At 52.6% G+C, this 26,875-nt stretch overlaps 10 protein-coding genes across 10 annotated transcripts; 6 read left to right on the top strand and 4 right to left on the bottom strand.

Moving 5' to 3' along the window:
• Positions 1-497: 497 nt before the first annotated feature.
• LCC8 (laccase) lies at positions 498-3,101 on the top strand (the record flags this gene model as incomplete). Its single annotated transcript, XM_036776482.1, has 18 exons — positions 498-603; positions 659-674; positions 726-777; positions 826-894; positions 953-995; positions 1,048-1,096; positions 1,148-1,186; positions 1,236-1,317; positions 1,366-1,387; positions 1,448-1,501; positions 1,559-1,795; positions 1,853-2,185; positions 2,244-2,377; positions 2,433-2,453; positions 2,507-2,650; positions 2,753-2,793; positions 2,859-2,920; positions 2,983-3,101. The coding sequence occupies 18 exons, from the start codon at positions 498-500 to the stop codon at positions 3,099-3,101; spliced, it is 1,623 nt and encodes a 540-aa protein (XP_036632501.1).
• A 701-nt stretch (positions 3,102-3,802) lies between these two features.
• Positions 3,803-5,925, bottom strand: LCC5_5 (laccase; the record flags this gene model as incomplete). Its single annotated transcript, XM_036776481.1, has 11 exons — positions 3,803-3,864; positions 3,925-4,010; positions 4,064-4,212; positions 4,267-4,287; positions 4,344-4,804; positions 4,861-5,163; positions 5,218-5,238; positions 5,297-5,467; positions 5,524-5,566; positions 5,620-5,740; positions 5,795-5,925. 11 exons carry the CDS (start codon positions 5,923-5,925, stop codon positions 3,803-3,805), a joined length of 1,569 nt encoding a protein of 522 aa, XP_036632500.1.
• Positions 5,926-7,094: 1,169 nt separating this feature from the next.
• On the top strand, positions 7,095-8,660 carry PC9H_006942 (uncharacterized protein; the record flags this gene model as incomplete). The annotated part of the gene is made up of 5 exons (XM_036776480.1): positions 7,095-7,231; positions 7,299-7,513; positions 7,573-7,919; positions 7,975-8,424; positions 8,499-8,660. The coding sequence occupies 5 exons, from the start codon at positions 7,095-7,097 to the stop codon at positions 8,658-8,660; spliced, it is 1,311 nt and encodes a 436-aa protein (XP_036632499.1).
• A 618-nt stretch (positions 8,661-9,278) lies between these two features.
• PC9H_006941 (uncharacterized protein) lies at positions 9,279-9,866 on the top strand (the record flags this gene model as incomplete). Its single annotated transcript, XM_036776479.1, has 4 exons — positions 9,279-9,436; positions 9,494-9,573; positions 9,631-9,720; positions 9,778-9,866. The coding sequence occupies 4 exons, from the start codon at positions 9,279-9,281 to the stop codon at positions 9,864-9,866; spliced, it is 417 nt and encodes a 138-aa protein (XP_036632498.1).
• A 1,093-nt stretch (positions 9,867-10,959) lies between these two features.
• On the bottom strand, positions 10,960-13,835 carry PC9H_006940 (uncharacterized protein; the record flags this gene model as incomplete). The annotated part of the gene is made up of 11 exons (XM_036776478.1): positions 10,960-10,978; positions 11,040-11,106; positions 11,158-11,222; positions 11,279-11,476; positions 11,537-12,081; positions 12,135-12,199; positions 12,253-12,282; positions 12,339-13,206; positions 13,257-13,388; positions 13,442-13,611; positions 13,670-13,835. 11 exons carry the CDS (start codon positions 13,833-13,835, stop codon positions 10,960-10,962), a joined length of 2,325 nt encoding a protein of 774 aa, XP_036632497.1.
• A 2,101-nt stretch (positions 13,836-15,936) lies between these two features.
• Positions 15,937-17,139, top strand: PC9H_006939 (uncharacterized protein; the record flags this gene model as incomplete). Its single annotated transcript, XM_036776477.1, has 4 exons — positions 15,937-16,071; positions 16,146-16,312; positions 16,367-16,733; positions 16,837-17,139. 4 exons carry the CDS (start codon positions 15,937-15,939, stop codon positions 17,137-17,139), a joined length of 972 nt encoding a protein of 323 aa, XP_036632496.1.
• Positions 17,140-17,827: 688 nt separating this feature from the next.
• PC9H_006938 (uncharacterized protein) lies at positions 17,828-18,698 on the top strand (the record flags this gene model as incomplete). Its single annotated transcript, XM_036776476.1, has 4 exons — positions 17,828-17,842; positions 17,895-18,013; positions 18,064-18,440; positions 18,505-18,698. 4 exons carry the CDS (start codon positions 17,828-17,830, stop codon positions 18,696-18,698), a joined length of 705 nt encoding a protein of 234 aa, XP_036632495.1.
• Positions 18,699-19,464: 766 nt separating this feature from the next.
• PC9H_006937 (uncharacterized protein) lies at positions 19,465-21,730 on the top strand (the record flags this gene model as incomplete). Its single annotated transcript, XM_036776475.1, has 9 exons — positions 19,465-19,608; positions 19,662-20,004; positions 20,057-20,103; positions 20,168-20,196; positions 20,244-20,823; positions 20,884-21,037; positions 21,095-21,396; positions 21,462-21,618; positions 21,684-21,730. 9 exons carry the CDS (start codon positions 19,465-19,467, stop codon positions 21,728-21,730), a joined length of 1,803 nt encoding a protein of 600 aa, XP_036632494.1.
• A 207-nt stretch (positions 21,731-21,937) lies between these two features.
• Positions 21,938-22,909, bottom strand: PC9H_006936 (uncharacterized protein; the record flags this gene model as incomplete). Its single annotated transcript, XM_036776474.1, has 3 exons — positions 21,938-22,243; positions 22,297-22,663; positions 22,719-22,909. 3 exons carry the CDS (start codon positions 22,907-22,909, stop codon positions 21,938-21,940), a joined length of 864 nt encoding a protein of 287 aa, XP_036632493.1.
• Positions 22,910-23,872: 963 nt separating this feature from the next.
• Positions 23,873-25,781, bottom strand: CBH1_8 (Exoglucanase 1; the record flags this gene model as incomplete). Its single annotated transcript, XM_036776473.1, has 7 exons — positions 23,873-23,892; positions 23,945-24,007; positions 24,060-24,628; positions 24,679-24,986; positions 25,044-25,115; positions 25,177-25,521; positions 25,587-25,781. 7 exons carry the CDS (start codon positions 25,779-25,781, stop codon positions 23,873-23,875), a joined length of 1,572 nt encoding a protein of 523 aa, XP_036632492.1.
• Positions 25,782-26,875: the final 1,094 nt, after the last annotated feature.

Here is a 26,875-nt window from a genome sequence, read left to right as displayed (position 1 = left end):
AAGACTCGGGACTTCACTGAGGTCAACAAGAGGACTAGAGTAGGAAAGGTATGTATGTCGTCACACGATTAAACGCTACTCATAGTGCCCGAGGCTGCGGTACCGAGGACATCAACCGCTTACCAGCCGGCGCTGTTCCTGATGAGGAGCTCTAGATATCTTCATTTGTGGTAGTCATCTCTTGGTGTCGTGCGACGCCTCGCTTAAAGATGTCGGTTGTGTCGGTTCTTGCTCAGCCTGATGCGCCTTTCATCCTTTGCCTTATCAGGAACTCGTGGTGCCATTTTGGCGACGGCAAGGCCTATTCCAAACTGATACCATCTGTCGTGACACCCCTCCGCCCTTCCAGGCAATATGTAGAGATGCCTCGAACGTTCATATCTTCGATCTCGTCGGCGAATGGATCAAAGTCGCTCTAATGGCTCAAGTATAAAAGATACGCCTACTTCCCTTGGAAGGTCAGTACTTCAGAACGACCTCTTGGAGCCACACTCATCATGAGCTCACTCTCCTCCCTGGCTTGGCTGACGTTGCCCATCCTTGCAAACGCTGCCTTCGGCCCCATCGCTGATATCCATGTAGTGAACAGCGACATCGCCCCAGGTAGGTATTTACCTTGTTCATATCAGCAGCTTCTTACAAACTTCTGGTACAACAGATGGCTTCCAACGACCGTAAGTATCAATCGCATGAATCAAGTTCGAGCGCCCTCAGATTGTCCTTAGGGCCGTACTTGTCGAGGGGACCTACCCCGCGCCTCTGATCGCAGGAAATAAGGTTAGCCGGACAGTTACTCATCCTGGTCGGCACTCACGCTTCTCTCAGGGTGATCATTTCCAACTCAACGTCATCAATGAATTGTACGACACGACCATGAATACCGACACGAGTATTGTATGTCCGCTCAACCACCATTTCTTGTATACAATCCATGCAGACGCTTTTCGATTAGCATTGGCACGGCATTCTCCACCACTCAACAAACTACGCAGATGGTTAGCCCATGGCCAACCTCCGCCAATGCGTATCTAATCTCTATCCCAATAGGAGCGGCCATGGTCACACAGTGTCCTATCGTGCCAAACGAGTCCTTTTTGTAAGTTTCATTACCAGTTCTCGGCGTCGGTAAATGGTGACGCCCCGCTAGGTATGACTTCCACGTTCCGGACCAAGCCGGTACATATTGGTAAGTCGCAGAGCTAGTGAACTGGCAACAGACGCTTACACTGTTCTAGGTACCACTCGCACCTTCACGCCCAGTATTGTGATGGATTACGTGGGCCCTTCATTGTCTACGATCCGGAAGATCCTCACAAGGTGCGTATTGTAGTGCCTAGTCATACCTCAGTCTTTTAATTCTTGTAGGACTTGTATGATGTCGATGACGGTGTGTATTTCAACAACATCCCGAGCCACACGTTGACTAATGTGTATCTCTTGTCATCAGAATCCACCATCCTCACCATTGGTGACTGGTACCATACTCCTTCGACTGAAGCAAGTATACCCTCCGCTTCTGACATGGGTACTCAGGTCTGATCGGAACTACAGATTCAAGGCGTACCCGTAGCCGATTCTACTCTCTTCAATGGTATCGGTCGCTATGCTGGTGGCCCTCAGGTACCGCTCTATGTTTTCAACGTCGAATTCGGTAAACGCTACCGACTTCGCCTCATCAACATCGGATGCGACCCTTACTACAACTTCACCATTGCTGGCCACAATTTCACAATCATTGAAGCAGACGGAGAAAATACTAGACCTCATAAAGTCGATTTCATCCAAATCCTTGCTGGTGAGTTACGAATACCCCGAATACTCTTGTTCGCGTTGTTCACGACCCCGGACCTAGGCCAGCGCTATTCCATTATTCTTGACGCTAACCAGGAAATCGACAACTACTGGATCCGCGCCAATCCCAATCCAGACTCTGGGATTCCTGGCTTCGTTGATGGGATAAACTCGGCGATCTTGCGCTATCAGGGAGCTCCAGATGCTGAACCAACGCAAGGCGAAGTCGTGCCCGCTAAACCTCTCCACGAGACCCGTCTACACGCTTTGGAAAACCCAAGCGCGCCTGGAATCCACGTCCCAGGGGCTGCCGACATCAACATCCAACTCGACTTCGGCTTAGACTTCGCGAACGGTGTCTTCACCGTGAATGGACTGCCGTTTGCATCTCCAGGTCCATTGAATCTTGCTTCCTTGAGCGGTTCCTACGAGGCTAACGAATATTTTGACAGATGTGCCGGTGCTGCTGCAGATATTGTCTGGCGCCCAAACAGCTCAGGACATCCTTCCACCAGGCTCTGTCTTCACCTTGGAACCAAACAAGGTTGTCGAATTAACCTTGACACCGCTGGCACTTGGCGGCCCCGTTCGTACCCTAAGCTTCTGCTCTCATCCCCGCTGACGAATGACGTTGCATCTAGCACCCCATCCATCTCCACGGCGTGAGTTACCTGACGTTCTGGCTGGGACAATATCTCACCCAACGATTTCGCAGCATACTTTCTCAGTCGTGAAAAGCGCTGGGAGCAATTCATGGAACTGGCACAATCCGGTGCGCAGGGATACCGTGATGCTCGGAGTAGAAGACGGCGACAACGTAGTCATCCGTTTCGTCACAGATAATCCTGGACCATGGCACGTTATCGCATTTTCTTCAGCGCTCGTCGACTAACGGTACACTCATCACAGGTTCCTTCATTGGTAAGTTGTCGTCCAGACTCGTTGACTACAATTCATTGAGCACTCTACCGCAATCAGCCACATCGACTGGCACCTTGAAATGTAGGTCCTAATAGTCTACGTCTTATATTAGTTGAGCATAACACTGACTGGTGTCCATCTCGAAGTGGCTTTGCAGCAGTATTCGCCGAAGACCCTCTAGGCACGGCGGCAGCTAATCCCGTTACGCGTGAGTAGTTGAAGCTCCTTCGCCCCTATTTATCCTCAACTTTTAACCCCTTTAACCCCTAGCTGAATGGTCTGATCTCTGCCCGTTGTACAACGCAACGCAATCTCGGACCCCTGCACTGTTGAAGACGCTTGCGAAGAGCCCAAGTCATAGGATCCTCCCAGTTCATTTGCGGCGCTGAACGACCATCCTTTCTTCCCCCCTCCACCTCCATAACAACCTAATATTGGTCTACCCCGGGATCTCTCATATCATAGGACTAAGTAATTGAACCTTTCTCGTCATGTATTAGCTATTTATCAAGACCGGTGTTATTGGCACAATCTACACTTATCATCAACACAATAATAATCTTTCCATTTCTGTTTGTCACGCGCGTGAATGACTAATAGACAGGCAAACAATTTGCCGCAGATGTGGACAGTGACTGGAAATTCGACGGGTATTCAAGCCAAGTCAGCACTTCTACCAAACGCATCGATGAGTTGTAAAACTAATAGATTTTTTAAAAGATACAGAACAGCCGCAACACGACCGTTACTTGTGTGATATAGCTACAAACGTAAAAGAGAGTGGGAAGTTCGTGGCAGAAAAGTAGCGGTACAAACGTAGGGGATAAATCGATAACATGATACAAGTATGATTCTGCTGAACGTATGGAAGATGTCCTTAATGAATGAGTGAAGTGGGGTATGAATGAATAGGTATCAACCAGATTTTTGTCCATGCAAATGCGAACGATTAGGAACGTAGCGAGAGAAGAAGCCAGAATGACGAGAAGTCCGTGATCGAGATGCGAAGCGAATTACGAATTACGAATAAGATTGTTGTAGGTTCGAAGCGAACGTGCTGAGTTTGTGCTAGAAGTGTGAGTTTGATTGTTTAGGTCGAAGGATGCGTGCGGTTATAGTCGTCGTAGATGGGGCACAGATCATACCAAGCCTCTGTAAATGTACGATGTACGTGAGTACATAGCAAGCGAAGAAGTGCAGAGCAGGACGCACGAGGAATGGGCTCGTCGTATGGCACGTCACGGGGGTTCTCAGCCAAAACGACAGCAAGGCCGAGGTCCAAGTGCCAGTCGACGTGGCTACGTGTACAGTCAGCATCAAGACAGACGTCAACACGCTGGCGGATGCGCACCAGTGCAAGAACCACGGGCCGTTGTTGTCAGTGACAAAGCGAATGGTGACGTTGTCGCCTCTATCGCCGATGGAGACGACGTCGCGGCGGACGGGATTCTCGTAGTTATACACCGAGCTTCCGGCGCTCCGAACGACCGAGAAGGTGTGCTGGAGAGACTGGTCAGCTCTGAAACTCCGCGCAGGGATGTTGGATATACGTACACCGTGGAGATGGAAAGGATGCTACAAGACAAAGGGGCGGGTGAGATTAAGCCATTTCGAGGGCTGAGGGAACTTACGGGTCCGCCGTTGACGCCTCCGGGCATCGAGATTTCGATCACCTTGTTCGGTGGGAGAGTGTAAACGCCGCCCTCGGTGAGCATGCTCTGCGCGCTCTGGGCACCGCTGAGGATCTGAAGGAGGACGGGAACAGTGGGGGACTGGAATGAGACGCCGTTCGTAGCGAATCTCGACGTCATGGGGTCGAAGGAGAAAGCAAAGTTGAGGAGGATATCAGCGCCGCCGGGGAAGGGTAGGCCAGGCGCGGCTGGGTTCTCTAAGGCGTGGAGATCGACTTCTCGCATAGGATTCGTAGCGTTGATATAGGGCGTGCTGGGCTCGACAAGGGGTGCTCCCTTGTAGCGCAAGATAGCAGAGTTGATACCGTTCTGGAAGCCTGTGGGACCGGCGCTGGGGTTGCCACGAATCCAGTAGTTGCCAATGGGCTGATTGGCGTGGAGAACAAAGGAGTAGCGTTGAGCTGGTAAGAGTCCTGTCAGACGACCGATAGCCAGTGAGCAACGGCGAACGACTCACAAGCGAAGATATCGATAGCGTCTACATCAAGGGGTACCGTGTTCTCGCCGTCGGTTTCAATAATGGTCATTTGGTGGCCGTCGATGGTGAAGTTGTAATTGGGTTCGCAAGCGATGTTGATGAGTCGAATGCGGTACCTCTTGCCCTGCTCGACATTCAAGACGTACAGTGGGACTGGGGGACCGTCTACCGAGCGACCGATACCGTTGAAGACAGTCAGGTCGGGCTGGGGTGGGCCGCCTCTAGCTACGAGTTCCTCTGCAGTTGGGTGATACCAATCCCCGATTGTGAGGACCGTGGATTCTGCAGCCTCTTGTAAGTCGTTTGTCCCCCGGAATATGTACTAGTTGTGCTTACCATCATCAACGTCATAGAGATCTGTGTGTAGCATATGGTAAGAACGCGGTCGGCTTCGTGGTTAGAAGACGGCACGGACCTTTGTGCGGGTCGCAGTCATCGTAAATAACGAAAGGGCCGCGAAGACCGTCACAGTATTGCGTGCCGTAGTGGGCGTGGTACCAAAAGGTACCGGCTTGTTCGGGGACGTGGAAGTTGTACTCGAAAGAATGTCCCGGAACGATTGGGCATTGCGTCACGAAAGCGGGACCTGTGAAGACACCACGCGTCAGAGCCGACAGTCGCCGGAGAAAGTGGGTATCTTACCGTCTGCCCACGTGGTTTTTTCTTGGTAGAGACCGTGCCAATGCTAACAGCATACGGATCAGCCACTCGGGCACTGTACGATGGCTTACGACTTACTATGCTGGTACTGGTCTTCATTGTTGGATCGTTCAAAGAGTCCTTTACGTTCAATCTGAAGGTGTCGCCCTTCTGGCCCACAATTAGGGGACCTGGGAAGATGCCGTTGGCAAGTATAGCCCTAGATGATAGGTCAGTGAGCTGTATATCTCGCAAATCCCGAGTGATTGCTTACTGGCGACTGTATCCATCCGGGGCGATATGTCTGTTGACTATGTCGAGCTCTGCTACTGGTCCTATTGCGGCATTTGTTGGAGAAAGTAACGAAAGGACAGTGAGGCCAAATGAGAGTACAGGCGCAATCATAGGAGGAAAAGAAGCTCGAAACGAAGTGAATGGAAATGGTAAAGTCAGGAGCGGGTAGCCCGAGTTTAAGTACTGGCTAGCAGACGCGCCCAGTGCTAGCCAGACGGCTACGTCGAGTCGTCACTAGTGCGATTTCTCTTCCATACATGTCAATTCATTGACGACCGCCTAGTACCGCCTCGTCACAACCCGTTGCGGCATTTTTGTGCATGCATCCTTTCATCGCGGTGCGACCAATCTCTCACGGGCGACAAGCATCACAAGCCATGTGTGACGTGTGACTGACACATCTTGCTGTCGCACTAGTTTACGCCTTGAGCTACTTTAGCTTTGACCGGCTCATTCATCCGTTCGTGTCAACTTTCAAGGCTCGTGACGGTGCTGCGTGCCTCAGAGTCAAAATTGCGTATGCCCGAGACTGGATTGGACGGCTGAACGATCGGCGGGCGGTGTGATCTCGGCGGGCGGTGTGATCGTCAGGGATCGTGATCGTCGAACTCGTCGAGGAGCGCATCACCGACGTGATCCAGGAGAGGGTTCCGTTCCAAGTTGATGGTGGGGGGGGCATGCCGCTACTCGATGGTCTCTTATATACGGCGATGCCAGATGAGCTAGACTTAGCGCCTTCCCCACTTCTCCTACTAAACGAGCTTCTGGTCTTAGTACCAGCACTAGCCAGCTCAGCCCCCTTCCGCCAAAGTAGTCCTCCAACCCATCATGCATCACTTACCGGTTCCACCTCTGAGCCAGTCAATGCCCCACTTTCGGCTTCAGCGTCCCTTGTTCTCCTCTCACTCGCTTCTAAGCCAACCCCCAAGCACTTGCATTCACCGGAACACACGCCGAGTTGAGAAGCAACCCTCTTTGCCATCGATGCGCATCGCCTCAACGCCAGTTTCGCCCTACGTTGATCCCGATCCTGGTGGTTTCTTGATTTCCATTGGGACACTACCTACATATCTATTCTTGATCATGTGGCTCCCAGTGCACTTTACCTTACCGGCCGTCCTATATCGTTCATCCGTATAGGTCCTCTTCTTCTCACATCTTCACCGGCCCAGCACATCACGCCATGAGAGCATAGCTGTAGTCAGCGCTTTCTCAGGCCGCAGTACTATCGATATCATCCCCTGCTCTCGTTATCTCTGCTTGTTTAACCGTAACAAACCATGGCTTCCCTCAACATCACCAAAGCCCGCGCCAACTTCCCTGCTCTGCAATCAGGGTTCATCTTCGCCGATAACGCAGGCGGGTCGCAGGCGGTCCGGGGCGTCGTCGATCGCATATCCGATTACCTCCTCAATACGTGAGCCCCCGCCAATTTTCCCTTTCCATCGATCTCCTGTATCTCTAACATCTGCTTCGTTGGATAGCAATGTGCAACTCGGCGCAGACTACTCTGTTTCGGTGCTGAGCACCGACAGGGTCGCTAGCGGCCCGGACATCGCGGTCAAGCTCTTCAACGCATCCTCGCCCTCTGAGATCGTCTACGGATCGAGTTCGACGCTGAACTTGGAGAACCTCGCGCGGGGCTTGGAGCCGACCATCGAAGCAGGCGATGAGTTCATCGTCACCGGCGAGCACGAGGGTCCGTCTCTTCTTGTCTCCACCAAACCTGCCCACCCGAGACTAACCACCCTCCCTCAGCCAACACTGGCCCATGGAAGAAACTCGCCGCCCGTCGCGGTGGCGTGGTCAAGTTCTGGCACGCAGTCCCGACGTCTCCTGACAACCCCTATTCCGTCGCGACCCGCATCGAGGACCTGCTCCCCCTGATCACCGCGCGCACGCGCATCGTCGCGATCTCGGCGTGCTCGAATATCCTGGGGTCGATCGTGCCGGTGAAGGACGTGGTGCAGGCTGTGCGCAGGGAGGCGGCGGCGAAGGGCGCGGCGAATGTGGAGGTGTCCGTCGATTGCGTGGCGTATGCGCCCCACCGGAGGATAGACGTGAAAGAGTGGGATGTGGATTATTGCGTGTTCTCGTGGTACAAGGTGCGCTTTCTGGTATCCTTTGTATGCCTCGTATCTTGTTGACCGAAGGCGGTAGGTGTACGGACCCCATTGCTCGGCCATGTACGTTCGTTCCAAGGCTCTTCAGTCCTCTGTCACCTCCATCGCACATCACTTCCTCTCCGTCGGCTCGACTGCCTACAAACTTCAACCCGGTGGACCCGGCTACGAACTTGTATACGGCACCACCGGCGTCCTGCCTTACCTCCTCTCCCTCGTGCCACCCCCAGCAAACGTCGCATCCTCGGACGATCCCACCATCGCGCACTTGGACGCCGCGTTCGCTGCCATCGCCGCCCACGAGCAAGAGCTCCTCAAACCCCTCCTCGGCTTCCTGACTGCCCCCGAGCAAGTCGCGCGCGGCGTCCGGATCGTAGGCACCGAGCACAGCGGCTTACACCGCGTGCCCACCGTCAGCTTCGTCGTCGTCGGCCCGCAGGCGAAGCGCAGTCGAGATATCGTGGAGGTGTTTGATAGAAAAGGCGGGGTGAGTTGCGGGCTGTTTCTGCTTTGTGGATGTCTGAATTCTGAATGAGCGCTTCGTTTCGTGCGTGTTGATAGGTCGGCATCCGCTGGGGCCACTTCTACGCGTATACCCTCATCGACGACCTGGAGCCGAAACTTGATACGGCCGACGGTGTAGTGAGGATCTCGCTCGTGCATTATAACACCGTCGCGGAGGTGCAGCGCATCGTAGAAATTCTCAAGGAGGCGCTCCTCTGAGATCTAATGTTCAGTAGGCAAAATAACATCTGAATGACCATCTGTATCCCTGGCAATAATTATATCATGGATCAGACGTATGGAGTCCTCCCGTCGGATCGCTCCAGGTAATAAGTTCGTGATTGCTTCCGCGGACAAACAGGTAAGAACGCGTGAATACCAGTGCAGACCGTGTTCATCACTGTTCACTGTTCATCATTGTTCGTTCATGTGTCTTTCATCCTCGCTCCACTCTCATCAAAGAAGCTAACAAAGCGCGTTGTTACAATCACGACAGCAGCACTTTCGGGGTGCAGTGAATTGGGCGCTTAACCCATTTACGTCAATATTTCTCCTCCCACGTGCTCCAAGTATAATTAGCCGACATTGCTTCCATGATTTAATGAGAAAGAAGCACGGAATGTTGCACTAAACTTGATTTATTCGGGAAGCGTGACGACCCCAAATGTTTAGCTCGACGTTCAAAAGGATTCCATTTCCGCTGTCTTCCTTTACTCTTCTTTCTCTTACCACCACCACCTCCTCCTCCTCCTCACGCCCTCCTCCGCTTCGCCAAGGCGTTCTCAAGACTTCCGCTTCATTACCAGTCGCTCTTTACTTCCTAATAGCCCGTTCATAATGAAGTTCTCTTTCGCTCTCGTTGCTGCCCTCGCTTCCGTCGCCAACGCCGCCGTTCTCAACGTCGCTCGCGCCGCCCAAGATGTCTTTGTGCCACACATCGAGTCGCCCAAGCTGGGCGATGTGCTCGTTGTCGGCGATTCCCTGACCGTTACTTGGTAAGTGTCTAGTCTAGTCTCGAATCGCCCGTGGTTGCTGACGTCCAGGTAATGCAGGGACACGTCAAACGCGCCCGAGAACATCACCAACACCGAGGGCCGCGTTATGCTCAGGCAAGGCCCGGTCACCTTCCCTTGTACGTAATGTAGTTTCTTGGATTTTCTATGACATCGCTGAATTTTGTTCGGTGTAGTCTACCTGGCTCGCGGGTTCTCCATCCTCAAGGGCTCAGTAACCTTCACAGTTCCTGATGTCGTCCCCAGCGATCAATACCAGCTTGTCCGTAAGTACTCATTCAGCATTGTCATTCATATATGCGATCGACTAATATCTGGGGTAGTTTTCGGCGACTCGGGCAACTTCAGCCCCCCATTCTCCATCGTCTCTGCGGCTCCCGCCCCAGAGGCCGTCGAGGCACCCGCTTTGTGAACGTCTCCCACCCCGCCGCTTGCTCAGCACATCACGATCATCGTATTTCTATATGCATGGACACGTAGCAGTAGCATCTTTTCTTCCTGCATCGCACGGACACTCTTTTTTGTTTCGGTCGCTACGGTTGTTTTGGTATCCTTGGGGTTTCGACGTCTTGTATGCGTGGATTTGTCTCAGAGTGCCGTACGCCGTGGACTGCCTCTTCTCGTAATGTTGACGATGGACACTTGTTAGGGTTAGGAATTTCGGAATAAAATATATAATACGTGTTGATACTGGCTTGAGTGGCTGTATGCGTTGATGTGCGGTACAGGAAAGTGTTGGTTGTGATTTTCTTTTTCCAGGACTCGAGCTTGACAGTGGACAGTACGTCCATTCGGTTGCCAAATCACATCATTGATCCACTCAAAGCTTTTGATCCTCTTTCGGCCTCGGCACAATTAACGATATATGGCCTTCCTCCTATATACCAACTTCTTGTCGGGACAAAGATGTAGACCGCCCCACATGGTGCGGGTATCAGAAATTATAGTTTATGGGCTTGTTGTGGACGAATCGTGTGAAGTGGTTTCGGACTTGAGCCTGAGCTTGAATATTTGGATGGTTAAGCGCCTCGTTCTTGGACGTAAATGAATCATGATGCTTTCTTGAGCTTTGAAAATTTGACCCTTCTTCGACATGGTGCGCGGGTGACTAAAGCGTCGCCGACAGAAAGCCACACTGCGCATGTCGCATATACTAGCCAATGAAGCTAATGCGCTATTTTTCCTATCCACCTATCCAGACCCCTCCTCGTTGTTACGTACTTGCCTACGAAGACACCTGGGTCCTATATAGTATATACCCTATATTACACTGGCATCCCCTGTATTACACTGGCATCCGGGTTCAACGCGCCTAGATATAATGCACCGGACACGTTTGCAATTACCACCACAGTCAAACACATTCAATGAACGGAGGGATATTCCATATATGATTATCAAATGAATCGTCTACAAGACTATGCAAATACTGGGATACAAACGCGTGCGGATAGCGGATCGCACACAACAGTGGGGGGTATACTTACTGACAATACATGGAGAAATTAGGCCCAAGTCCTGGGGCTGTTGGGGGGTAAGCGGAAGCGTCAGTATGCGCGCTGGGCGAACAGGGGGGATGACTGACCCGAAGAATTCGCCTTCTGCGACTGTGAGGAGGGGGGTGCCGCGACCGTCGGCGGTCTTTGTGTAGACTGATGGGGGATGGTGAGCATCAGAAGAAATGTATGGCACGAGGCACGCACCAGTATTTCCCCACCAAACATTAATGTTATTTTCGCCAATGTGGCCGCCTGCAGGATATTGCAGCCTGCAGAAATCGCGGTCAGATCAAGGAAGGATATACGGATGAAATGGTGGACGCACGTAAAGAAGATGAGGACGGCGGCGATGGCTACACCAGCGTCCAAGGCGGCAGACAAGACATAGTTGTACTTGGTCCACCAGGAGAAATGACGGCGGCGGATGACGTATTGGAAGATGAACCCGACAATCGCCCAGGGAACATAATTGATGGCGGTGGCTGGTGGGATAGAACCGGTACCAGAGAAGATGACGGGGAAGCTAGGGATATCAATATCGTCAGTTTATGAGCCATGTAGAAAGAGTCTAGACAAGACTGACTTGATGTAGCGGAGGAAGCTGTTGGGCCACTTCTTGGTGGCGAAGTAGACGATGGTCGGGCAGATGGCACCGACTAGGAAGAAGTAGACAAGGCCATAGTAGATTTGACCGTAAGAGAACTGTCTTGCCGGGCCGATGACTCCCCAAACCACGCTAGCGGTTCCAAAGACCTCAGTCCCCGGGCAGATGAAGCCGTCCTTCTGGTCGTGCGAGCACATCCCAGGGATGTTGGTGAACATCCACGACTGCACGCCGAGTTGGACGGTGCCGGCGAGGATGGTGGCGAAGACCTGGGCGGTGAACATGATGCGAGGGGGGATCTTCATGTAGTGCCCGAGTTTGAAGTCGGCGGTGAAAGTGAGGGCTTGGGCCATGGTGATGTAGCCCCAGGTCTTGAACATCATCATGGCGACTGGGCGGCCGGGGAGGCCGTATCCGATGATGAGCTCCGTGATGACGTTGAGTCCAACTTGCTGGTTAGTGATGGCTTGGATCATTCCAATCGGGATGACATAGACGAAGGCAATGACCAGGGCAAGGATGAACTAGAAATGTTGCTATAAGCAGAAGTCAAAGGAAATTCAAGTGTAGAACTTACCCATTGGACGGGGAAGCCGACGGGCCAGCATTGAATGGCGATGACACCGAGGGCAAATTGAGTCACTGGATAGAGCCATAAGCAAAATGAACTCTGAGAGTCAAAACTCGATACTTACGGAAAACGACGGCATACCACCAATCGGGCACTAGTGAGAAAAGAATTTAGATATCGCCATGGAATGCCAAGCGGCGTCACATATACCTTGGGGATATCTTGACATCAATCGGGCATGGATATCCGGTTGCTCGTTCATGGCCTTCCTAGACTGAGTCCAAATCTGCTTGCGGAAGTACAGGAAGGCGTGCGTGAGGGTGGCGGTGATCGAGGCGAATGACAACCCATAGGAAATAGCGAAGGTGGTGGACAGGTAGAGAGGGCTGTAAGCACTGTACGCCTCCTGGTTGAAGCTCGAGTCCTCGTTGATGATCTTCTGGACATCGTAGCGGGCGCCGGTGTTTGTGAAGCTGCCGCGGGAGGAGATGGGCATGTACTTGCTCTGCCAGACGTTGGAGAAGTGGAGAATGGGTGTGAGGAACCAGAAGAAGAACATGAAGCCGACGGCGATGTTGGCCTCGGCCCACCAAGGTGTAGCCAGGGGAGATCCGATGTACGCGATCTGGGCCCAATCAAAGGTGAGGAGGCCCATACCGAGCCCATGAGTGGTACCGAACAACTCGTTGACGATGATGTTGTCGGGGACGATCCAGCAGACCCAGCTGAAGTAGCTGAGGGCGGTGAAGAGGTAGCCGGGGATGAAATACCAGGCGACCGACCCGGCGAAACAGATGAAGAAGAAGCGTTCACGGGACATGCCTCCACGGTTACCAACACCAGCATAGTCGGTCGAGTGCAGAGTGTTGAAAAGGGCGCATGTGACGAGATTGGCGGGCCAGATCATGGAGGGGGGTTGGACGAGGAACCGACGCGCGATGCCACCGATGGAGAAACCGATAAGTTGTGTCGACATGACGATCATCCATTGGTAGCCGAAATTGTAGTTCTGGTTGTAGTAGACGCGCTGGACGGCGACGATGTCGGTAGCGTAGGCGGAATAAGCACCGACAGTGGCCTAAGGTAAGGTCAGAATCGGTAATCAACCTATCTGGACTATGAGCATACCATGATGGTCACTAAAACGTGCTCCTTGATCGAGAATGGGCCGGGGTTGAGCGGCTTGCCGAAGATCCTGACGTTGGGGACATATCTTGCCCAGAGACGACCGATGGGGAACGAAAGGAGTTGAGCAACGATCTGCCAAGAATGATTTAAAAAGGGATGTATAGAAGATCGAATGTAGTACTTACACCGCCGACGGTGACCGAAGGATATCGGAAGAAGAAGAATTGATTCAGACCGGGGATCAGGATGGCCCAAACGATTCCGATAAACCAAGCGCGGATGGTGGAGACAGGGATGTCAGGGTCGTCCGTGTTCGCGACGGCGGAACGGACTTCAGGATATGGAGAGTCGTCCTCTACAGGATTCGAGCACAATGAGAATCATCATCTAAAAAAGAAGGATGAACAACGCACCAAGGACACCAGCGATGGCTTCATCGCGGTCGATGTTGGGATCATCGAAGTCAGCTATAGCGATGGCCTCGGCGGTGGCCACGTCGGGCACCCCCTTCTCGGCATCCTTCTCCCCAGAGGAGGAGCGGATGCTCTTCTGATCTTCCTGGTAGTACGTGGACGCCATGGAAGTGTTTGCCGGAGGAGGGATTCCAATTTCCTGGGGTTCGCTTCCTCGATAGCGGAAGCCTTTTGTATGGATCCGTGGAGCGATTGGACCACGAGGTGGGATCGTCGATGCATGATATTGCCGCCACAAGATTCGCCAGGCAGAGGATACGCTATCCAGAGGCCACGGCCCTGCCCATGCGCCCGGGTGACCATACCTTGGGTGGTATAGTCCACCACGAACATGTGAAGACGACGCATTGTGTGACCACAGCGTGACCGAGCGGACGGTTGGCATGAGGAGACCATCCTGTGCAGCATGTGAATCAGGCAGCAGCATATGGACATTAAAACATACTTCATTGGACATTCCGGCCAATTGCAGCGCACTTATTCGGCATTGGTGCGTTAGCGTGGATTAGCGGTAGCACGGCCAATGCACCAACGGGGTAACCATGATTTTCTGGTGGCCTTGGTACTACGGTCGGGCCTCATCACCTAGGCATCGGTTGGCCACCGACGATGCGGTTATCTTGAGCCGGGCAGCCAGAAGCGGCCGACAGCCATCAGCTTCGGGCATGCAGAGACCCCCAACGGGTTGAGGTGCGCACATGAGTGGACACACCAGTCTCGAAGCGAGAATCCAGCGGAGGCGGGGGCATCCCTGAGGCGAATAGCATGAGGTGTACATTCTGAGGCCTGATGGAAGGGACCATAATACATTGTCAGGTACAACTATTCGCCATGATCCTTCGACAATTCGCCTTATCAGAGAAGCTCACCAGGACGACTCGACCCGAATATGGCGCCATATCAAGTGTAACATGGTTAGGGAGCGCGGAGATAGATTCTGAAGCTACTGCACAAGTTCATTCCTACTTGGTTCCGGGAGAGAGGGGGCAAGCCGTACATGCAGATCGTGCAGAAGTACGAGCGGAACAAGACCCGAGTCTTTTGTTTATCCTGATTCCGACTGCCAAATAACGCGACTCGGCAATGGCCGAACGACGGGATCATCGCTCTCTTCTTTGCAAGCATTCAAAGATGTGCTGTTTTTCTCTCGCACTCACTCCTAGTCACCGGCCAGTGTCACTCAGGTACTGTCTATCGAACTGACAATAAATTATGTTCTGGTTTGCCAGCGTACTGATTCCGGGCGACCGTTCATTTCTCTGGGACGTACTACCATCTGCTAACTGGCGAGCCAGGCCCGAGACCATGAACGCGGGAGCCGCCAAAGTCGGGACCCACTGACCAGGCTGGGGATGCGATGGATGACAGCAAGCCTCGCCACGGGCTAGCTCGTCTAGGATGCGGATTTATTCTGCCCCCCGCCAAGTGTCAGCCGTCTCTATACAACACGGGTCTTCGATGATATTGGGCAAAGCCACCCATGCTCGATGGGCGGAACGAGCACTAGGTTCTGATCACTTTGCTCGTTGCACTTTTATCTTATCTACCCGCGCCAAGATGCGACGCTTCTCTCCCTCTCCTAACCTTGCAGTGGGTTCAAACGTGACAGGGAGTTTGCAGGGCGCGTCTCCCATGAGTGAACTGACGGAATGTGCCGAACTTCAAGGAGGGCACGATGTCAAGATGATATCTTCGCATACCCTTTCCCCAAACTCTCCGGCGAGATCAGATGGGAAGGAGCGGACCATTCGAGAGGGGAGAAAGGGGGTGCATAGGTCCATTCTAATTTCACGGAGCAAGTTTAAGGTCAATGTTTTCCGTGGTGTTTTACATAGTCGCGAATAGAAGAGTCGACGCTAACGAAGAGGGGCAACTGAGGGAGACTGGGAGATGGTTATCATTCGGGCGCTAACGACTTGGTCGTTATTCGTAGATTCAGATTTCCCGCTAGCGCCCAGCTGATATCCTTTATCTCGTTCATCGTGTGGGAGGACATGGACCAACCCACTGCAGCATTGACGCGACGACTTCCTTCCGAATGCTCCCTTGGCCGTAGTCCTCAACAACTATGGCTTACACAGAATCACTGCTGCGCAACGGACTAGCGGTGGACTTACGCGCGTCCTCGGCTTCAGACCGGCTGAATCGCGAATCCGCGGCAGACCCACCTCGGTCCTATAAAGCTAGCCCACCACCAGCTCGCCTCCATGCCATCATTCAAACTCACCGCCTTCCTCTCACTCGCCGTTCTCCTCCTCGCGACGCAGATTCCTTGGACAATGCATGCCCTAAACGCACTGAAGGCAGCTCACTCTGCGAAGCCGTTGAATTCGCCTGTTGCTGTGAGTGTCGAGTCGGATGGAACTTTGTCGAGGATTTGGAACGGTGATGCTGATGAGAGGATACGGGGATGTAGGTGTTCGTTGGGGGGACAGCGGGAATCGGTGCTGCGCTCGCTGTGAAGACGGCCAAGTACTCCACCAACCCAAACATCCACATCGTCGGACGTAGCAAGGCTTCAGCCGAGAAAGTGCTCGCCGAACTCAAGGCAGCGAACAAAGATGGGCAATATCAGTTCCACGAGTACGTTTCGTATTGGGATTATCTTATTTTCTTATCATTAACCCGGGTCAATAGATGCGATGTCTCCCTCCTCTCAAACGCCCGCACTTTGGCTAGCACACTCGCCCAACAACTCCCAAAAATCAACCTCCTCGTGCTCTCTCCGGGTATCCTCTCGATGAACGGCCGCACGGATACCACAGAGGGGCATGATGTCAAGATGGTGCTGCACTACTACACCCGCGCGCTTTTCATTGACTCGCTGGTGCCTAATCTGAAGGCCGCCACCGACGCGAAGGAGGATGCAAGGGTGATGAGTGTGCTGGACAGTCTCAGGGGCGACTACAAGAAAGTGCTCTGGGACGACCTGGAGCTCAAGAAGAGCTTCACCCTGGGCAACGCGGCGCAGCACTGCATGGCGTTCACGGACGTCGCTGTACAAGTAAGTCCCTCTCCAACCGTTAAACGCTAAACCTTCGTGCTCCATGCGCAAGGTCGTATAAGCGTTGATATAAACGACGAAGCTGACGCCTCTATTATCACAGCGATTCGCGCGCCTCAACCCCACAATCTCATTCCAGCACTCCTACCCCTCCCTCGTCGCGACCAACATCGGGCGCAGCCTCCCGTGGTACGCCGCCGGCCCCCTCACCACCCTCTCCAAGGTCTTCGGCAGCGCCGCCGAGGATACCGCCGAGTTCTTCTACGACGCGCTCGTCAACCCCGCGATGGCGACCGGCCCGCATTTCGTGGATTCGAAGGGCAAGGAGGTGCAGAAGGCGGAGAGCCCGGAGGACGTGCAGGAGAAGATCTGGGAACATACGAAGAGCGTTATCGAGGGCCAGTAGGTGGGTAGATGGATGAGTACTATGGCTTGAGGGATTATGTTCAGGATATCCCGGTGTTTGTATATTATTGTGTCGAGCTTCTGTTTCTTTCCTAGACTCCTTGTAATTGTCTTTGCGTTATTATTTATTAGCGGACCGTCTACGTTCTCATTCACTACAGTTCTCGGTCTCGCCAGCACTATTCCTCCTGCTCCCGCTCTCTGGAATCTGAATCCTGTGAAGGTTTCCCAGTTAGCGCGCAATCATAATTTCCCTTCCAAATCGCTATGTCAGTTCTCCCTCAGACATGCGAAGGGCCTATGAGGAAGACGTAGCTAGCCAATCCCCCAGCGTGCCTGGTGTACTCCATCGTGTGGCAACCACACCACGGCGCGCAAGACTTACGCGTCGAGTCGGCAGCTCCCTCCCACGGATCCTACTCAAGACTCGAGATGACCTTCGCAAGGAGGTTTTAGTCAGTCTTCTCCTTCCGTGCCATACCATGGCACAACCCATACTCACCACTGCCGTGGCCTCCCTTGCCGTTCTGCTCCTCGCGACGCAAATACCCTGGAACGCGTTCGACCTCGCACGCGCTGCGAGCGGCACACGCGGATAGGCCGCTGCAGTCGCCTGTTGCTGTGAGTGCATGCCCTAAGTTCTGACCGTTGCGGTCGTTGGTGGCGATGGGAGGTGCTGGGAAATCGAAATGGGAAACCGGAACGTAGGTATTCGTGGGGGGAACAGCGGGAATCGGCGCTGCCCTCGCCGTGAAGACTGCCAAGTATTCGGTGAATCCAGATATCCACATCGTCGGCCGTAACAAAGCCTCAGCTGAGAAAGTTCTCGCCGAACTCAGAGCCGCGAATCCCAATGGCAGCTACCACTTCCACGAGTACGTTTGCATATCCCCTGAACTCATCAACTAAATGGTGGGATAACCAGGTGTGACATCTCGCTCCTCTCAAACGGGCGGACTCTCGCTACCACGCTTGCACACCAGCTCCCAAAAATCAACCTCCTCGTCCTGACGGCTGGAATTCTATCGTTTAGGGGTCGCACGGAAACTTCTGAAGGACACGATGTCAAGATGGTGTTGCATTACTATTCCCGCATGCTCTTCATCGACGCCCTTTTACCGAACCTTCAAGCTGTCGCTACCGACAGAAGAGAAGGGACAGCGCGTGTGATGAGCGTGCTTAACAGTATGAAGAGCGACCATCGCAATCTCTTGTGGAACGACTTGGACCTGAAGAAAACGTATACCCCAGCCAGCGCGAAAATACATTCCATCTCAATGACGGATGTAGCTTTACACGTGAGTGCTTGTTCTCTGTAGCTCTAGACACCAGCAATATGTACTTATTTCCTATGATTGTGGTGTAGAATTTGCACGTCTCCATCCCTCGATATCGTTCCAACACTGCTACCCATCCGTAGTGTCGAGGGACCTCTATCGCGGGCTGCCGTGGTACGCGTCAGGCCTTCAGGCCCTGCAAGTATCCTCGGAAAGCTCTTCGGAACTAGCCCGGGGGATTGCGCTGAGTATCTCTTTGACCCGCTTTGGAATGACACCATGAGGACTGGGGCTCATTTCGTTGATGCTAGGGGTAAGGAGGTCGAGGGGAAAGTAGAGAGCGGCGAGGACGTTCAGGAGGAGGTATGGGCTCATACACAGTCCATCCTCAGCAAGCGGTGATTCGATGTATGTTGGCGATGCTCATGCTTATTTGTACTCACCGATATCATTCCACCTCCGCTTTTCCAGTCCTCTAAGTCATGAATCAGGTCGGTTTGGAAACTCCTGCCCCCTATCCACGTCAATCTCCTCTCTTGGACTAAAACCTACCACGACGATTTCGCTCTTTGTAACATCGCTGCACAGATTTAGTCAGTGCCTGCCCTGGTGCATTGGCGACTGCCTCTGCTGAGCAAGGTCATCGTTTGTCAGTAGTCCCGTGCTTGACCTGGCAGTGCCCTGACGCGGCTAAGAATGCGCTAGCGCCGTCGCTGACTCAGTCATTTAACCGCTTGATTTTCCTGATATGGGAGGTCGTTCTCAGTCGGCGCCACCGTTCAGTGAAACCACTGCCTGGAAAGGAACGTCGTCTTCATCATGTCGGTGAGCCCATGACGAATGTGCTGAGATGGGTATTCGTGTCTGACAGCCGACGGTACCTTTGCAGGATGTTTTATGCCTCGAATTGGAATTGATTGTCACATATCGTTTTACGCTCTTACCGTGGAGGGCAACTGGTTATACACCTTCTACAGTAAGAGTGTCGTATAAAATGAACATAATGTCGATGATCGGCGGTTCAACGAATCTGGGCCCTAATTCACGCAATGTCGAGCCCTAGCAATCAAGAAGAAAGTGCGATTCCGACCTTGCCTCGGGGTAAAGCCTGTGGCAACTGCAGGCATGTTGTTCCGTCTTTCACTTCAGGTGGATGCTTACCAGGCTACCCAATGCCTAGGAGGCGTAAAGTAGTAAGTGGTGTCCTCGTATGTATTCTTTCACATGTATACTGAATTCATCCTAGAAATGCGACGGCGCGAAACCTATCTGTGGTGCTTGCAGCCGGTCACTAGGTACCTTCTCCGACTGCGAATACGCAGAAGCGGGCCGCTCTCAGACCCAGATCATGGAAGAGACCATCGCCCTGATCGAAAGCCGCATCCGCGAGCTCGAAAGCCCGGAATCCCCAAACCACTCAGTCACGTTGCAGAACCCATACCCGCTTGCAGGTCTCTCTACGTCCGCTGTATCATCAGGCATGAATATAAATATGGACATGTTTCTGGGTAGTGTGGCATGGGCCCAGCCACCGGCATACGACGCGGTGAGTGGCGTTGCCCTCCCATCCCCGATTCCGGCTTCGATGGGTAAGCTTGTCTCTTCCGGGGCGGAATGGACCATGCAGACTGAATATGGCAGGTCCGAACGAGCCGAGAGGTGTAAGCTGCGTCGGTCTTCGGCAGGAGGTAAACGGCCGTCATGGGTATCAAAACTTGAGTTTAAATGCTGATTTGGTCGCATGCTCTTTAGGAACCACCTGCAGCCATTATGCAAGCCCTGTGAGTACTGTCTTTGCGGAGAATGTATATACATTAATCGTCTGCAGGGCTCATACTTTCGCCCACCACTCCACAGAGATAGGTGGCTTCTTGGATACTGCAAGACTCCTCGAGGCAGTGGATCATCCTGACGCCGACGCGCGACCGATACCCGCTCTCATGGTGGCCGTATATCTTTGGGGCATTCGCCTGTCCGACTCTGCAGAATTCAACGACTACGAGGGACTTTACCTGTCACGCGCCGTCGATCAAGCCGCTCAATCCCTCCCACTGGACCGTCCTCGCAAAGTCCTCCAGAAGATCCAAGCCGAGATCCTTCTCGCATATTACTTCTTCAGCAAAGGACGCAACATTGAAGGGAGGTACCACACTAGTATGGCAGTGGGCCTCGTCCTTGGCTCGCAGCTGCATAAATACGGTGGCTCGGAGCAAGGTGAAGGAATATGTGCCACTATCTGGACACCAACGATGGATCCGATTGAACATGGAGAGCGAATCGATGTTGTATGGGCTGCGGTCGTTCTTACAAATACCTGGACAGCCGCGCTGGTTGCCCCATCCGACATTCCTTTCAATTCGCCTGGGTTTACGATCGATACACCATGGCCTTCGGATACGTATGGGGATGTAAGGCGTCTATCTCTCATAACCATAGTAGGGTGACGCTGATTGTGAAACCCATTGTAGATAGCTTTGCAGCCTATTCCTCTGTCCGAAGGGACGATCCAGAAGTTCCTGCGCGAGCCGGCCGCTGCAGAAGGCAGGTCAAACAAAGCATTCCTTGCCAAGGCCGCTGTGCTTCTGGAGCGAGCGTCCTACCTTCACTCGCAGTACCGCCCAGGTGAGTCAACACCTAAGTGTCAGCCCGTGAGAGTGAAAGTGACATCACGCACCGTAGATGCACCGGAGAACGAAGCCGCTGGCCTGAAGAACGGCATCCCTATCTTGGACAACGTTATTGGGGGATATCTTGCATCCGGACTTCCGAGATTAGATCAAGCGTTCAACCCAAGCGACAGGATGAATATCACGCTAGCACACACGATTATACACGCCGCTCGTATTAAGCTTCAGCGCACCCGCGTTCTCGGGTGCGACGTTGCTTCGAGGAAGAAAGTTCTGCAGGCTGCGGAAGGGATGCTCGAGGTTATTAACCAAAGCCGCGTACAAGACGCCGAGTTCGTAAATCCTATCTTCGGGGTAAGTAGTTTCTATTGATGCCACGGTCCCGCGTCCTCACATGAGTTCTCGCGTTGCTTACTTAGCACCTGTGGACGATTTGCGCCTTGGCGTACATCTCCGAGATAGGACGAATGCGTTCTGGCGACTCAGTGGCTGATGTTACCGAAAATCATCTTCTACAAAACGTCGATAAGCTCGTTCAGCTTGTGGGGAAGTTCGCTGATAGATTCTGCTGGAAAGGTGAGGGGGTCTTCGTGCCGTGCATGACCTATTCCCTGAATGCTAATCACGATGTGCACAATAAGGCTTGCTGGAAACAATTGAAGTAGAAAGGGCTCATCTCACAGTTTAGCTTAGAGGAAGCGCTCCGTGTGTAGTGTAGCGATTCTCGTTAGTTTGATCGGATTAGATAGCAATTTCTGCATTTTACAGCAATGGTTTTCATGCGTTTTGGCCCAGAGACCAACTATTAAACCCTATTATCGTCTATTTATACGATGGGGTTAAGTTAATACGAATATCACGACAGTTGGAGTAAGTATAGATGTCATTCGCCGAGTTATGACTTGCCAATGATTGATTCGGTATGCGTCCAGATCTTCTCCTGAACTCCTTCATCGCTTTCCACCTTCCCATTAATCTCCTTTCCCTTCGAGTCGACGAAATGAGCACCGCTCTTCATGGAATCATTCCACAACGCGTCGAAAAGATACTCTGCGCAGTCTTCGGGGGTGCTTCCGAAGACTTTGGCGATGACATTTGCGGGGCCTGACGCGTACCATGGGAGATTGCGCCCAAGTTCAGTGGCTACCACCGACGGATGCGAATGTTGGAACGAGATTGCAGGATAAAGACGAGCGAATCGCTACCGAGCCATATGAGTCAAGATCGTTTTGTCGTCGCGGAAAATCAGCTTACCTGTATAGCTACATCTGTCATCGATATGCAATGATGAGCTGCGTTCCCCAGACTGAAGCTCTTCTTGAGGTCTAAGTCGTCCCATAATAGCTTGCGATGGTCGCCCCTAACACTATCCAGTACGCTCATTACGCGTGCGTCCTCTTTGGCGTCCGTTGCGGCCTTCAGGTTGGGTATAAGTGACTCGATGAAAAGGGCACGGCTGTAGTAGTGCAACACCATCTTGACATCGTTCCCTTCCGTAGTTTCCGTGCGGCCTTTCAAAGACAAGATCCCGGGTGATAGAACTAGAAGGTTGATTTTGGGGAGTTGTTGTGAAAGTGTGGTAGCGAGGGCACGAGCGTTTGATAGGAGGGAGACATCACATCTGGTTATTCACAACATTGAATAAATCGGTAGGATCAAACGAATATGAAGCGTACTGGTGGAACTGGTAATGCCCGTCTGAATTAGCAGCTTTGAGTTCAGCAAGTACCTTCTCAGCTGAAGCCTTGCTACGACCGACGATGTGGATGTTCGGGTTGGTCGAGTACTTGGCTGTCTTCACAGCAAGTGCAGCACCAATTCCCGCCGTCCCCCCAACAAATACCTGAGTTCGCCTTAGCATCGCCATTCCACATCGTCGACAAAGTTGTATCCGAAACTCACAGCAACAGGGGAAGTCAGCGGCCTAGCCGAGTGTGCAGTTTTCAGTGCGTTCAAGGTGGACATATTCCAAGGTATCTGAGTCGCGAGGAGGAGAGCAGCAAATGAGGTGAAGGCGGCGAGTTTGAATGATGGCATGAAGGCAGGATTCTAGTAGCCTAGCTTTATACCCCGACACATGGCCGACTCGACGCGCAAGCCCGCCGACGGCATCGAGGAGGCGTCACAGGGAGTTGATGTTGCTTCAGTGAGAAAGGCTCAGCGTTCGGCAAGTCTTTGGAGTGAGGGCCTCATTGAGCATGATGATTTACGTTGAAGACTTCAAGATACGATACCAATAAACTGTATCAGGCGCTAAAGCTCTACAGCTTAACTTGTTGGATTTACTGTTGCACGTTTCAAGTGTTCTCCGAATCACACCATGTGTTTAGATAATCACACTGTCCTTATATGTAGATACATTTGATTGTTCACACGTAGATAAATAGGTAGTTTGAATTATGTAGTCCCTCGCGCGTTTGCGAGGGTCAACTGCTATTCTACATGCCCGAGTAACCGCGAAGAAACGGTTATTTCTACATAACTGATAGATTGGACCTTTGACTGCTATGGAGGATGTTGGATTTCAGCAATCTTGGCGGTACAGGGGTATAGGGGATGCACGTGACTACTGTAGTATCATGTCGCGCTCATGTATTATTTTCTTCATGCGTTTGCTGGAGTCCCAGCCAAACGCAATATATCTACTTGCTCACTCGGAATTCGCGCGACCTCACCAGCTTATTTCAACAGAGGAATGAAACAAGATGACTGGGCAGAGCAGATTGGTGTTGCATGATTAACATTTCAGCGATGCGAAAGTACGCGATAAATACACCATGAGACATATATACTATGGACTTTTGAGCTATGACTAGCATAACGGGATAATTTAAAGGCATTGAGAGTACCCTGAATCGATGGCATAAGCACAATGATCAGGAAAGAGCAAGAAGAAACTTACAGTCGTTGCTGTATGTGCAGGTAGACCCGGCAACGCAAGCGGTGGGTCCGCTGTAGCCGATACCTAGCCGCAGGGGGTCAGTATATATCAAATATTCCAGGATTATGCTCCTCACCGCCACATTGTCCCCACTTGGGAACGGTGCCTGTGGGTCCTGTGGGGGTGGTCGTCCCAGACGAAGTGGTCGAGGTGACAGGGGGGACAGAGCTGCCGCCTGATGAGACGGGGGGAGTGCTGCCACCGAAGGTAGAGCCGATCGGGCCGTACTTGATGTTCGAGAAGGTGACGGACGCGTTGGGGTGGTTGGCAACAACATCGTCGGGGTCTCCGGAGCTAGTTGGGCAAGCTCCACGAGACACACCGGGCTCAGACGGGCTCTTGTCGAGTGGGTAGTCAGAGTCAAGCCAGAGCATGTGGGCGGCGTGATCACTCCAGAGGGACATGATGAGGACCATGCCATTATCGAAGGCGTCGCCCATCTTTGTCGTACCACCGTGAGTGTTGTAGTACTGGTTATCGCCGAACAGGGTCTTCTGGGCGACACAGAACTCATCAGAGATGGAGTTGTACTGAGATAACGAAGGGAAGGTGGAGAATGAGTTCTGGTAGACAACGCCATTCTGGACGTAAACACGGCGGATCTCGACAAGGTTGCCGGTGGGAGTGTTGTTGTCAGTAATGAACCTAAAAATAGTGTCAGTCGGTGAAGACAAATGTGCTGAGGTAGGGCTTACTGAGTCACGACAGTCACCTTCTTCGTGGTGTCGATTGTCTTGCCGCGGCCGAGGAAGTTCTTGTCACCCATGCGGTAAGAGTTGAAGTCGCAGCCATCCTTGTCGCAGACTCCTCCATAGCGGTTGTCGCCATCACCACACTCGGTGCCAGAGCAGCGGTAGAGACCCTCGTCACGGCAGACGTGAGGAGTGTAGGCAGTGGCTTCTGAGTTGGCCTCCCAGATGTCCATCTCAGCGCAGCACGCTCCGTATCGGCCATTGCCAGCGTTGTCGTCAGTCGCAGAAGCGGACCAGTCGAGAACGTTGGCCTGGTAGAAATAAGATGAGATTCGATTGCCAGCGCGCTCATAGATATATAAACTTACCTCGCCATTGATCCACTTGATATCGTGCGGGCATTGAGCGTCACAATAACCGGTTCCGTATTTGGCGCCAGCCTAGTTGAAGAATTCTACTGTCAGCACTGGGTGACGTGAAGAGACGGGGTTGGATGCTCACGTTGTTACCGGCATGGGCAGCCTTGCCACCGTCAGCGGCCATCTCGGAGAAGTAGAGGGCACCATTGAGGCCACAAGGAAGACCAGACATATCGACATCGAATGTGAATTCCTGGTTCTTCAAGTCGAACAGCTTGTAGTGATCAGCGTCGTCCAAAAGGTAGACTCGGGAACCGATGTTCTGGGAGTACTGGCCATTGGTGACGAAGCGGAGGGTAAGGGCATTGCCGGAGGTGGTGATACCGTACGTTCCACTGTAGTCAGCACCGTCGATGGCACAGTTGGTAGCACAAGTGGCCGGGTCGGGGCAGAGAGCAGGGTCCCAGGCGTTGCCGGTGTAGCAGTTCTAAAAGCAGTCGTGATGGGAAGTGAGAAACAGGCTCGAGCTTGGGAGAGCAGAGTTGTACTTACAGTCGCTCCGGCAGTGGAGTGAGTCCAGCGCCAGTTGGAGTCGAGGACGACTGATTTTTGCTGGGTGGTGCAACCAGTAGCAGTGCACTGCTGGATGGACAAAGCTGGGTGGTTCTCTGTGGTCAAAGTTCCGACCTGCTGGCCGAGAACGACGGCAGCAAAGGTGAAAGCGGTGAGAGCAGCGGTGCGGAACATGTCGACAGAGGATATTCAGGATCTGAAAAACCAAGGCTAGAGAAGAACTTGGTGAAAGAACTGATGGTAGATAGTCGTCCTTGCAGACCGTTTATATACTTGCATCGCGGAGAATACCTGGCGCAATGACGAGAAGGCAGCAATCAGCTCGGAGGGCCTCTACGCCTGGTTCACGATGCCGAAGAGCTCCCGGTCGCGCACAGCTTAAACATGTTCTTTCTCGGCGTTCATTCATTGTTGCAGTGGAAGCGTTAGATAGTCCTAATCATCGTTGAAAGTGCCGGGGGCTGTATGTGCCTTAAACTCCTCGGTCGCGTGCTAGTTTATCCGCGAGATGATATCGAGGCCTGATTAGTAGATTCCCCGCTTGAGCGCTCCACCACACCCCCCGTTGTGTTGCGCCTGCGAATGCGTCACCGAGATGCTGAGATGCGAAGGTTATAGCAGCAAGACTCCCAAATCTTTGATCTATCCATGGATATGCAAGGATTGAGAACATCTAAGTGCCGAGGATTAGTTCAGTTCAAACGCCAAGGTTCATCGACGTGGATTTACTTAGCCATCCAGTACCCTGCCCAAAGCTTGGTATTTGCTACTACAAGAGCCAGTTATATTCACCCGCCCGCTACCAATGCATCGTCGGCGAAACTGTCAATCGGATCTAAAGTTGCTAGCAGAATCACTCTCGCCGTTTCGCGTGAGGCTCTCCAAGCAGTAAGGCGGAGGTCTTGGAATTTTATATCTCGGAGGATCGTTAAAAGTACTCATCCCTAATCATTTGAGTACTGACTGTTGAGCACAGGTGCAAGATTTGTGCTGCTTGGCACTGCTACAGTTACGGGAGAATAAGAACTGGGCCTCGTGTTCTTCCGCATCCGACGATACTGTTTCAGGTTCATTTCTAGACCTTCAGGGAGAAAAGCATCAATTAAGTCAAAGACATAGACCGTATCAAGCATACCTAGTCGTCCCCTCGTCAGCATCCTTATCAAAACCATCCCCATCGCAGACAGCGAGACAGCAACGGGACACGGCCGATATGAATGGCTGACACTTCAAAGCTTCACCATTGGCATGTTCTTCGTACACATCTT

This window comes from Pleurotus ostreatus (assembly GCF_014466165.1).
Source record: "Pleurotus ostreatus strain PC9 chromosome Unknown scaffold_4, whole genome shotgun sequence".
Taxonomy (NCBI): domain Eukaryota; kingdom Fungi; phylum Basidiomycota; class Agaricomycetes; order Agaricales; family Pleurotaceae; genus Pleurotus; species Pleurotus ostreatus.
This window is presented reverse-complemented; position numbering and strand designations above follow the sequence as displayed.